Here is an 11,333-nt window from a genome sequence, read left to right as displayed (position 1 = left end):
GCACTCGACGAGGAGGAGGGCGGCGGCGGCGGCGGCGGCGGCGGCGGCGAGGGGGACGACTACGACATCGCCGTGGACCACCGCGACCTCGCGGCTGCGCGGGCGGCGCGCGGCGCTGCGGGCGGGGCGTTCGACGAGGACGACGAGCAGGGGCTGGCCAAGGAGTTTGGGGAGGAGCTCGGAGAGTTTGCAGCGCACGTGCATCGCGCGGCCGACGTCGTCGGCAAGGCGCCCGACGCGAAGCGCGAGGCGGACCTTTCCAAGACGCGTCCACGTCATGCCCGAGACATGTCCCATAGGCGCCCGACGCCGTCAAGGCGAGCGAACGCGGGCGAGACTTTGACGTGGACGACGGCCCGTCCCACCCCGCCCCGCCGGCCGGCCCGGCCGGCGGCGGCGGCGGCGGCGGCGGCGGCGCGGCGGCGGCGGCGGCGGCGGCGGCGGCGGCGGCGGTGGCGGCGGCGGCGGCGGCGGTGGCGGCGTGCGTCGGCAGCCTCACCACGCTCAAGGCCTTTGAGCAGAAGCTGCAGATCTCGCCCGAGCTCGCGAAGGAGGTCATCCGCTGCGTCGATGCGGGCCACGGGGAGGCGCTCGCCGCAGCGGTCAGCCAGCTGCAGGCGCCAGGCGGCGGCAACGACGGCGGCGGCGGCGGCGGCAACGGGGTCGGCGGCTTCGGGTCTGAGGGCGAAGGCGGCAACATCGACGGCGCAGGGCCCGTCGCCTACGCTCCCACGGGCGACACCACCGACGAAGGTGAGAGCGAGTCGGAGTACACCGATATCGACTGATGAAGGAGGGATCACAGTACGTACATGCATCCGTGTGCGGGCGAGGGGCGCAAATTGTGAGGCGAATGTTCGTTGTCGTACATGTGCATGCAGCGCGCGACAGAGAGAGTACTCGCATCGCGTGTTCGTGAAGCTGATAGAAGGAAATCGTTACTCGCACACAAGACAGAAAAAACCCACTCTTTTCCGGGAGTGAGAGGGACGACTCATAGAGTACTGCCCTACTCCCTGCCCTCGCCTCTTTTTATGTGGCCGTCACTACGACACAACGCAACAGCAAATCTCCGATTTGGGGGTTGGAGCAGGGGTATCCGGGGCCGGGGCTGGCATGTAATGGACCTCACGGATCACCTCACGGATCACCTCCTTCTCCACCGACACCGGTTGAGACATCCAAGCAATCGGCACCGGGGAGGGCGGGGACTTTGATGTGGTATTGACCGCCGGGCGTGGTGGTGTGACGGCTTGCACTTGCGACGACTCCAATACAAACGTCTTGCCCGGGCTGTTCCTAACCGATACCTGTTGCTCGCTGCCATCGAGCTTCACGTTGAACCAGCCGCCGCCGTTGACGTCGCTCACCGCTGTGCCCCTTTCCTCTCTGTTGACGCCCTTTGCCTGGAGCACAACAACGCGGTCACCATTGCGCATCGGCACTGAAGGGTCGGCGGTTGTAACAGATTTGTGCAAGCCCAAAACCGCTCGTCCGGGACAAATTCTGCTCGCATTTATTCGGATTCCACATGTTACCTTTGATGAGCCTCCTGCATGTAGCTCTGCTCGGAATTCAGATTACTTTTCCGATGAACGTACGAGTTTCCAAGAGAGAAATTTACAAGAAAACTCCCTCTCACAAACAACACTAACTACCCGGGTAGGCACGGGACTGGCGCGCACTGGCACTAACACAGGTACACCACGGGACAAGAGAGAATTTCCCACCCGAGGGGGCAGCGGTCGTGGCTGCCCCACGCCGGACTGCCGCCTCCCCGGCGCCGAGCCCGCCTGGAGCGCCTTCTGCTCCGCCGCCGCGCGCACATTGTCATTGAACCGCGCCGCGGCTCGACCTCGAGCGCCGGCGGGCGAAGGCCTCGCACGCCCTCGAGGCTCGAGGCGAGGCAAGGAGGAGAAGAGGGGGGTACTGAGACCAGGTTTTCCGCGAATTCTTTTGCTCGAGTACACCCGGCTCGCCTCGAGTACGGCCCCGGCACGTATTGCATGTCATGTAACAGGCATTGGGCGCATGCGCCGCGTCCCGTCCACGTGTCACTGGGTGTGTGATCACTGGGTGATCAACGTTCGCTGTCAACGTTCCCCGCAGAGCTCTGTGTCGAAGCCCCCCCCCCCCCCCCTTTTCCCGCGCGCGCGTCTGGCTCGCTACGGAGCTGAACAGGCTCGCTCGCTACCGGCCGGCCGGCGGGACACTCCCGAGGCCTCCGGCTCCGCTGGCGCAGCCCCGTTCTCACTTGTAGACTGTCGCCACTGACGTCATGGGGCAGACGAAGTGCGTGGCGCCCTCGGCGGGGGTCACCGCGTTCCAGTGCTCGCGGCACTCGTCCAGGACGTAGCAGCCTTGATCGCGGAACAAGCCAACGGCAGTCACCTCGCCATTGAACACGCCGAGACGGACACCGCCATAGCCAGTGCTGCGATTCGATGGAAGGTCAGGGCCGCGCGTGAAGGTGAAGGTCGCCGGATCGAAGATGTAGAGGTGGATGGTCGTGCTGTATGAATTGGCTGTAAACGCGGTCTCCTTGGAGAGCAAGTACATCTTGCCACCCTTCGCCACCGCCGAAATCACATCGTGGTACGTGCTCCACTGCACAACGTGTCGGCCGGACGGCGCTCGCTCCTTCCACGTGTTGGCAGCAACGTCATAGGAGTAGACGATGGCCCCGTCATAGACTCGTCCGTCCTCGTCGCCTCCTTCCCAATCTTCCGCGAAGCCACCGAGCACGTGCAGCACGCCGTCGATGACGGCGCCCACCGCACCCTGACGCGGCGCTGGCATCCGTGCGCCCTCCGTCCACGTCCCGCTCTCCACGTTGAACCGGAACGTCGACGCGCTCGAGGTGCCCGTCTCGCCGTACCATCCTTGTGCGTCATCGTCGCAGCGACCGCCCGTCACGACGATGATGCCATCGTGCGCGCCAGCCACGTGGTAGCAAAGCGACGCCGGCATCTTTGGCTCATAGTGCCAGGAGAGATCGCAGCCGCGCCGGTGCGGTTGGATGGAGAAAACGCTGTCCGTGCCGGTTCCCGGCTCGCCCGAGCCCTCGCCGCCAAGGAGGTAGAAGCTGTCGCCGACGACGACGGCTGCGCTCTCGCTCACGCCCGGAAGGTCTGGCCTTTCGGGCATGTGCGGAGGCAGGTCTGGCAGCCGAGCCCAGCCTGACGCCGTACGCACGGCGCAGCCAGCGTCCGCACAGCAGTTGCCACCGTAGCCGGCGGCGGCGACGAGGTACTGCTCTTCGTACCCCGCGGCACGGCGCTGGATCTTGAACTCTGAGTTGCTCATCAGCGCCTTGAACGCTGAGCACACTGCAGCTGCGGGTGCGTGCGAGTGGGCCGGCAGGCGAATGAGGATCGCCAGCTGCATGTCGTGTGACAGGTCATCGAAAAGGGCACAATCGGCGTCAATTTCCGGCCCAGCCATCTCTCAATGGCCAATGGGGTGAGAGGCTGCAAAGGCGACCAGGTGTGAGGGCTCGGTGCTGCAGGCGAAGTCGACGGGTTTTTTTGGCAGCAACATAAGCGACCAGGTTACACAGATCCGCCCACTTCTCGCCGTTTACGCTTGTGTTCCTTTTCCTTTTCAGGTCAATTCTTGCGTCGGGAAAATTCTTTTCCTGGTTCACCACACCGCAGCTCTCATCCATCCGACGCTGCCACGCACGAACTCCGCCGTCATGCCGCACCCAAACCAGGCCGGCCTCGCCTTCAAGCGTGCCGTGCCCACCTCCCTCGATCGCGCCTCGTACGCTGGCTGCCGGCTCTATGGTTGGATGGCGTCGCCGTACACCGCAAAGGTCCGCTCGATGCTGTCGTACAAGCGGTTACCGTTCAGCGACGTCGTTCCGTCGGCCATGCAGCTGCGCCTGACCGTCAAGCCGGCGGTTGGCCGCGTCATTATGCCGGCGGTCAGGCTGGGCGACGGCAGCTGGCGTCAAGACAGCGCCCTGATCTGCGACGAGGTGGAGCGCAACCACCCCGACCGACCGACGCGGCCTCCTGGCGCTACGCAGCGGCTGGCAGCCTCGTTGCTCGAGCTGCACGCCGACGAGTGGCTGCCGATGGTGGCTCTGCACTATCGGTGGAACACGGGCAACGCCGACTGGGCCGTCTCCGAGTTTGGCCGCTGCGCGTTCCCGATGCTGCCGTCGTTGATCGCCTCGCGGCTCGCGCAGCCGGTGGCCGACCGGATGCGGGCACTGTGCCGGGTGCACGGCGCCGTCTCCCCGGCCCTCGCCGGCATCGAGTCCTTCACCGAGCGGTGCCCAACCCCAACCCAACCCTCACCCTCACCCTCACCTTCACCTTCACCCTCACCCTCACCCTCACCCTCACCCCAACCCTACCCCAAGGCTCATCGGCACCCTCGAGCGGCACCTTGCCGCGGGCAGCGCCGCCGGCGGAGGCCCGCAGCCGTACCTGCTCGGCGGCGTCCCCTGCCGCGCCGACTTTGCGCTGTACGGGCCTCTGTGGGCGCACCTCTACCGCGACCCGCACTCGCGTGCCATGTTCGACGGCGCGCCGCACGTCGTGCGCTGGTTCGAGCGGCTGCACGGCCACGCCGCCGACGCCGCTTTTCCGCAGCTGGCTGCGCGCGACGCGGCGGCGACGCCAGCCTCGACGTCGCCCGACTCGGCGAGCGGCTCGGCGGCGAAGTTCCTTCCCGACGACGAGGTGCCCGAGACGCTCGACCCGCTCTTCCGCGCGCTCTTCGACGAGCAGTGGCCCTTCTTGCAGCTGGCCTGCGCCGCCGTCGACGAGCACGCCGCCGCGCACCCGGACGCGGCACGGACGCCGCGCGCCTTTGGCTACGCGCCCTTTGTCGCGGGCGGCGTGGCGGGCGAGCGGCGGCTGCTCGCTTACTCGGCGTGGCGCGCACAGCGCCCCCTCGACGAGTACTGGGGCCTCGCCCTCGCACCGAGCCGCGAGCTCGAGCTCCGGAGGGTCGACGCGTGGCTCGCGCGCCTCGGAGTGCGCGACGCCTTCCGCGCGCTGCAGCCGGCGGTGCGGCTGGAGCGTGACGGAGAGCTGCCGCAGCCGTTCGACGTGCTCCGGCCTCGGGACGGCAGGCGGCTGCCGTTCAACGCGTGGCATTGAAAGAGCTCCGGGTGTGGCTGGCGCACCATTGTTTTGGGGTTCCCGGGTGTGGCTGGCGCACCATTGTTTTGGGGTTCCCGATTCGTTGATCGGATTCCAGTTGCAGTTTTCCCCCTGTTGCGGTGTTAGCTACCGAGTACCGTGAACCAAAGGTAACCTCACAGTTGTAAAGTTAGCTTGGTACCAAAATCTACTATAATGCGCTTCCCTAGCGCTTCCCCTGATTAAGTATTTTTTTAGTGTGCGGCGAGTCGCGCGCCTACGCACCTACTGGTCGCACTTGAAGATGTTCTTCGTGCGATTCATCTGCTTCATGAAGAAGCCGGTCGAGTATCTGCGATCCCTCAGGTTGCCCTTGATTTCCCCGTGGAACCTCGCGGCCCAATCCGGCTTCGGCGGGCATTTCTGCTTAGGGTATGTGCACCTCGTGAGGTACTCCTGCGCCCTGGACGGTTGGTACTTGTCCGTCACCTCAAACGCGACCTGCTGGCTCTTGGGGAAGACCCACAGGAGCTTGAACAGGCCTTTCTCGACGAGTGATCGGTACACGAACCCGGGTACGGATTGGATCTGGCTGAAGTTTGCGCGCACCGCATTGCTGCACGATTTGAGGGGCATGAGAAAGTCCGAGAAGAGCACGACAGACCCCGGACGGAGCTTGTTCCACACCGCGTGTGATTGTAAGACGAGCTGGTGATAATCCTTTGCCGAATCGATCATGAACAGCCCGACCTTCTTGTCGTTCCAATCTGCGCTCGCACCGCCCACTCCGGTGCTTCCGATGAACCCCGCATGCGAGTGCACTCGCTTGGACGGGTACACCTGCGTCACGATCTCGTTCCACATGGCCTCGTAGCGGTGATCCGGCGATTCGATCAACGCCTTCACGGGTGGCACGTCCCTGGCGACGTGCAGCTTGTGAAAGTTTGTGTTATCCCTATGCTTGGAGGGGGGCATACTGAATAGATCAAAGGCGTGGTATTCCACAGTCGAACGCGCGAGGCTCAGGCCCGCGGCAGTGCAGACGCTCGCGGCGCCCAACCACGTGCCCATCTCCACGAGCGCGACGTCAGCTCCGGGATCGCCAACGCTCGCGCCCAAGAGGATGTGAGCGATGCAATCCCCCTCCGAGAGCATGGACGGGAGAGGGCCGTCGTACCCCGGGTATTTGTCGAGAGGGGCTCCCCACCACAACTGTTGGATGGACGGGCCTCGCCCATCCGAGTACGCCTTCATCAGACACTTCGCACGGGTTGACGTGCATAGCGCCTTGCACGAATTCACGCAGGTCGCGATGCCGGCAAAATCGCCCTGAACATTGAGAACCGCGGCCGCCTCCGCGCCCGCGTCCTCGCCGAGCGACGCGAAGGCGTTCGGCCCGCGGCTGGCGCCGCCCGCTTGCCGGGAGGTGCCCCCAGACCGCCCGTCGAGGTCGATGCTGGCGTGCACAATCGAGTCCGAGCCGAGGGCGTCGCCCGTTCTTAGAGTGGCCGCGAGCCCCGCAAGCAGGCCAAGCAGAACGAGTAGGCGCATCGAAAGGCAGCGACACAGCCCTCGACGAGCTGGGAGCTACTGCCGAGGTCTCGAGATACACACAGGCGGCGGGGGGGGAGAATAAATAAAGAATCTCTTACGACCCCGCCCCAGCCCCCAGCCGCAGCGGTGCCTTGGCAAAAATTGGAAAGGCAATTCGAATTGGTTTTGTCTTTCCCTGATCGACCGACGCCCGTGCGAGGTGTGCGTGTTCCCGTCCACCCGCCGCCGGTGATCAATCTCACCACCTCGAGTCGCCCCCTGAGAACTCAAAGCGCACCTCGCCGCGGCACTCCGCTCGGATCTTCGCCACCGCGCTGCGAGCGCCCTCCACCATGCTCGCCGGCCCGCAAGCTGCAACCACAAGCCGCTTCGCCTCGAGCCCCACCGCAGCAGCGCGCACCAGTGCATCGAAGTCCGGCCGCCCGGCGCAGACACGCTGGCCCGCCTCGTCGCCCGCCGGCCCGCCGGCGGGAGCGAAGCCGCCCCGCTGCCGCTGTCGCGACGCCGCCAGGAGGGGGTCGTGGCGGCGTGGGCTGACGGGAGCCAGCTCTAGGTCGCAAGGCTGACAGCGCCCCGCCGCGAATCCAAAGGCGCGGCTGCAGACCGCCGTCGTCGCGGCGATGGACGCAACGATGAGGAGGACGGGCAGGCACCGCCGCGACAGCGTGTAGCCAACCAGGCTGTGGTGCAGCCAGCCAGCGTCGAGAGGGAGCTCCAGCGCCTCCGCCACGTACGCCCACCCCCACTGCCCCGCAGCCAGTCCCACGAGCGTCGCCGCGAGCGACGCCGACACCAACGAGCCTGCGGAGGAGTGCGCTGCGCGCGTCGAGCCCCACGCTCGCTCGTCGCCGCCAGACCTGGCGATGCCGCCTCCGCCGCGCCCCGCTTCCACCGCGGCCGCGGCCGCGGCACGAGTGATGTAGACAGTCACCTCGACGCCGCCGTTGCGCGGCAGCCGGTCGGCGAGCGCGTGGTAGTCGGCCTCGTTCTGCACGCACCAGACCAAGCGGCACGGCCGGCCCTCGCTAGCCGCGGCGGCGAGCGCTGGCAGCCAGCCGGTGACCCCCGTGCCTCCCGCCAGCAGCAGCAGCGCGGGCTCACCTCCGCCGCCGCCGCCGCTCAGGGACCAGGGGCCGCCGCCGAAGGGGAAGGGCCCCGCGAGCTCAACCTCAAAGCTGCCCGTCGTCGCGCAGAGGTGGACGAGCGCCTTTGTCCAGTCGCCCCCCCGCGCGGAGACGAGGGCGGAGAGCCCCGCCGTGCGACCGCCGGCGCTGGTCACCGAGAGCGGGTGCCACTCAGTGCCGAGTGGGAGCGCCTGATGAACGAGTGGGGGCGACTGGTCAGTGAAGAGTCACTGATCGGACGCCAGCAGCCACTGCCGAGCGGGCGCCCGCAGCGACACCCACTCGCCGCGCGGTGCCGCGTCGTGGCCCAGCGCCGCGCCGCCGCAATGGATCGTGAGCTCTGCCCACGGTCCCGACGTGCCGGGCAGCAGACGCGCCGTGGCGGTGAACCGCCGCAGCGAGCAGCCCAGCACGCCCTTTCGGCCGCCACGCCCACGCCACTCTACGTACCAGAATGCGATGCCCGGCACCGCGAAGGTGAGGATTGCGAGGTCGTGCAGCGCGCAGCAGGTCACGAAGAGGAGGGCGACGGGCATGTGAAGGCGCTGGAAGGCGTGGTAGCAGCGCCGCCGCACCAGGGGCAGCGCGGAGAGCGCCAGCGGCCCGCACACCGCGATGGCGACCACCCCCATGAAGTTGACGAGCCCGAGCCGGTTGAGCGAGCCGTCGGGCAAGGGCGCGGGGAAGCAGGCTTGCCAGAGGGAGGCGGCGCCGCCGGCGCGCAGGTAGAAGAAGAAGTAGGCGAGCGAGTGCAGGGCGGACTGCCCCGCGCACCACCACCCCGCGGCGCGGTGGAGCGGCTGCGCCTGTGGGTCGGGAGGGAGGCGAGCGTTCAGGAGCGGCGGGGCCAGGGAGAGGGCAGGGAGGCGAGCGGCCAGGCTGGAGAGGGGAGGAGGGGCGGTGTGCCGAGGGTGGTGCTGCTGGAGAGGGGAGGAGGGGCGGTGTGCCGCCCGAGGATTGCTGCTGGAGAGGGGTGGTGTGCCGCACGAGGGTGCTGCTGGAGAGGGGCCATGGTGTATCAGGGTCCAAGATGCTCGGGTCCGAGGCGGGTGGAGCGGGCGGCCAAACCTCCGAGTATCCCAGATGCCCCCCGGTGGCGTGCAGCACGGCCGCCTCTCCACGGGCGGCGAGCAGCAGGCAGACGCCGAGGTCGAGCCGGGCCAGCCGCGCGGAGATGAGGCCGACCACGTCGGCGAGGATAGACGGCGTGTCGCACGGCCGGCCAGGCGCCACGGGGCAAGCGTCGGACATCGTCAAGTGCAGCGCAGCGACCGCAGCCGCGATGGGAGCGGTGTTCAGCGCGGCCAGCACACGCGGCCGGCAGCGGCGGGCAGCCGCGACCGACGCCGGCGCTGGCGCCGGCGAGCACGGCCAAGCAGGAGAGCGCTGCGATCAGGAGCACCTGCTGCACCGCCCAGCCCTGCAGCACCTTGCTCGCCCGGAGGACGGGAAGTGGGAGGAGCTCTCCGGTGCACAGGTAGGCAAACACGAGGAGCGCCGCGCCCTGCAGCAGAGGGAGTGGCCGCGGAGAGTGAGCGCCCCGTCGGACAAACAACGAGTCGAGCGCCGTCTGGAGCAGCATGGTGCACGAGAGCCCGGAAAGACCGAGCAGCAACGAGCGTGACAGTACGAGCACACGACGGGCACCACACACGCGGCGAGATTTGTTTTTCAAGAAAAGAAAAACGCGCCGTTCGGATCCCGTCCAACCCCCCTGTCTTGTCGAGTACCACCCACACCTTCACGTAAAAGCAAACAGCCCGAAATCGCAGTGTGACAACCAGACAAGAGACATGCCTGACAACAGGGTCACACGTTCAGGAGGCACTCGACTACCTTCGACAGCGGAAGACAGCGCGTAGCGACGCGGTCGGTCGTGCCAAGTTGACTTCACGCACCTCAAGGAGTCGACACCCTTCGATCCAGGGCCAAGCGCGTTGGTCCGGTCGCTGTGTGGGCGGCGTGCTGCAGAGCGGCAGGACTCGAGCAGCGCGCGTCGAGGCGCCCCGGCGGCGGCGGCGATGCCGCTGTCGCGCAGGGTGGCGTCGTGCGAGCGGCTGGCCGAGCTGCAGGCCGACTGCATGGCGGACGACTTGCCGGTCGCGAATCACATGCTTTCCTGGACAGAGGAGGAGGCGGTGTACTATTTTGAGTCGGGCGGACAGGAGCCGCCGGCCGAGCAGCGCGTGTACCCCAGGGTGTGGCTCACCTCGGACGTGCACACCGACCGGGCCGAGAACATGGCGTGGCTCCGCTCGCTACCGCAGCACCCGGGCGATGCGGTCGTCGTGGCGGGAGACGTGTCGCACCAGATGGAGCAGCTGGAGGCGACGCTGCGCGCCTTCTCGGAGCGCTTCGCCCACGTCTTCTTCACAGCGGGCAACCACGACCTCTGGATCACGCGCAACGACGGCGGCATGGACTCGCTCGCAAAGCTCGACGCCATCGACCGGCTCTGCGACCGGATGGGCAACGTGCACTCGACGCCGCGGCTGCTGAGAGGGGACGGGTCGGGGGCGCACAAGCCCGGGCAGGGCCTGTGGGTCGTGCCTCTCGCCTCGTGGTACGACGACTCGCTCGACCTCACCCACTTCACTCCGTCGCTCATCCACCGCGCCGGCGACATGCGCGCCTTCACGTGGTCGGACTTTGCGCTCTGCAAGTGGCCGGCCGCGCTGCTGCGGCCGTCGGACACGATGACGGGCCACTACCCGGCGGGCGTGGCGTGCAAGCTCGCGGAGAGGAACGAGCCCTCGGTCCGGGAGGTCAACGAGGCGCTCTGCGGAGCGGTCGGCGACGCGGTGCTCTCCTTCTCGCACTTTCTCCCGCGCGAGCAGACGCTGCCGGACTGGCTCGACCCCGCCGGCCTCTCCTTCTCTCCCGACTGGGTCTCACACCCCGCCGGAGGGACCGCAGTCAACTTCTCGCGCGTCGCAGGCTCGACGACGATCGGCCTCTTCCCAGCCCCGGCCCGGCCCCGTCCGAGACACGTCCCGGAACCTTCCCTCAGGCTCGCGCCTCATCGACGAGCAGCTCCGCCGGCTCACGGCGGGCGTGCAGCGGCCGCCCGACGGCGTCTGTCACGTGCACGCATTCGGGCGCGCCCATCACCAAAGGGGCGGGACGACACGCCCGCGGCACCCACCGGTCCGCGACACGGCCCGCGACACGGCCCACCACATAGGCACAGCCACCGCCCAAAGGACTTCTCGCTCGACGGCGTGCGGTACGTCTCTCACCCGCTCGGCTACAGCAAGGAGCGGGTCAAGAGGCTCACGCCGGAGGCGCGCCCAGACGTGCCCAGACGTGCCCAGACGTGCCCAGACGTGCCCAGACGTGCCGATGATGTGCCCGGACGTGAGGCTCCCGCCTCGCCGCAACCTCGCCGCGTCTCCCGCAGGTGCCGCACCTCAAGCTTGTGTGGGACGTGGACGGCGCAGTGCCGCCGCCACCACAGCCGCTCATCCGCTACTGGGAGGAGCACGGCGGGTGCGGGACCGCCGAGATGCGCCGGGATGCGCCGAGATGCGCCGAGATGCGCCGGGATGCGCCGAGA

At 67.7% G+C, this 11,333-nt stretch overlaps 5 protein-coding genes across 5 annotated transcripts in view; 2 read left to right on the top strand and 3 right to left on the bottom strand.

Annotated features, from left to right (window-relative positions):
• Window positions 1-2,250: 2,250 nt before the first annotated feature.
• EMIHUDRAFT_117388 (hypothetical protein) lies at window positions 2,251-3,387 on the bottom strand (the record flags this gene model as incomplete). The annotated part of the gene is made up of 1 exon (XM_005773471.1): window positions 2,251-3,387. The coding sequence occupies one exon, from the start codon at window positions 3,385-3,387 to the stop codon at window positions 2,251-2,253; it is 1,137 nt and encodes a 378-aa protein (XP_005773528.1).
• Window positions 3,388-3,697: 310 nt separating this feature from the next.
• On the top strand, window positions 3,698-5,117 carry EMIHUDRAFT_117387 (hypothetical protein; the record flags this gene model as incomplete). The annotated part of the gene is made up of 2 exons (XM_005773470.1): window positions 3,698-4,281; window positions 4,373-5,117. 2 exons carry the CDS (start codon window positions 3,698-3,700, stop codon window positions 5,115-5,117), a joined length of 1,329 nt encoding a protein of 442 aa, XP_005773527.1.
• Window positions 5,118-5,384: 267 nt separating this feature from the next.
• EMIHUDRAFT_458469 (hypothetical protein) lies at window positions 5,385-6,650 on the bottom strand (the record flags this gene model as incomplete). Its single annotated transcript, XM_005773469.1, has 1 exon — window positions 5,385-6,650. The coding sequence occupies one exon, from the start codon at window positions 6,648-6,650 to the stop codon at window positions 5,385-5,387; it is 1,266 nt and encodes a 421-aa protein (XP_005773526.1).
• Window positions 6,651-6,747: 97 nt separating this feature from the next.
• EMIHUDRAFT_241644 (hypothetical protein) lies at window positions 6,748-9,028 on the bottom strand (the record flags this gene model as incomplete). The annotated part of the gene is made up of 6 exons (XM_005773468.1): window positions 6,748-6,828; window positions 6,931-7,026; window positions 7,258-7,398; window positions 7,585-7,968; window positions 8,056-8,583; window positions 8,846-9,028. The coding sequence occupies 6 exons, from the start codon at window positions 9,026-9,028 to the stop codon at window positions 6,748-6,750; spliced, it is 1,413 nt and encodes a 470-aa protein (XP_005773525.1).
• A 656-nt stretch (window positions 9,029-9,684) lies between these two features.
• EMIHUDRAFT_444587 (hypothetical protein) overlaps window positions 9,685-11,333 on the top strand; it is a 2,456-nt gene continuing 807 nt past the window's right edge. Inside the window, exons 1-4 of the mRNA XM_005773467.1 lie at window positions 9,685-10,714; window positions 10,788-10,875; window positions 10,962-11,061; window positions 11,178-11,271. Of these exons, the coding sequence (XP_005773524.1) occupies window positions 9,799-10,714; window positions 10,788-10,875; window positions 10,962-11,061; window positions 11,178-11,271 (1,198 nt within the window). The 5' untranslated portion in view covers window positions 9,685-9,798. The remainder of the gene's footprint in view (window positions 10,715-10,787; window positions 10,876-10,961; window positions 11,062-11,177; window positions 11,272-11,333) is intronic.

This window comes from Emiliania huxleyi (assembly GCF_000372725.1).
Source record: "Emiliania huxleyi CCMP1516 unplaced genomic scaffold EMIHUscaffold_338, whole genome shotgun sequence".
NCBI lineage: Eukaryota > Haptophyta > Isochrysidales > Noelaerhabdaceae > Emiliania > Emiliania huxleyi.
This window is presented reverse-complemented; position numbering and strand designations above follow the sequence as displayed.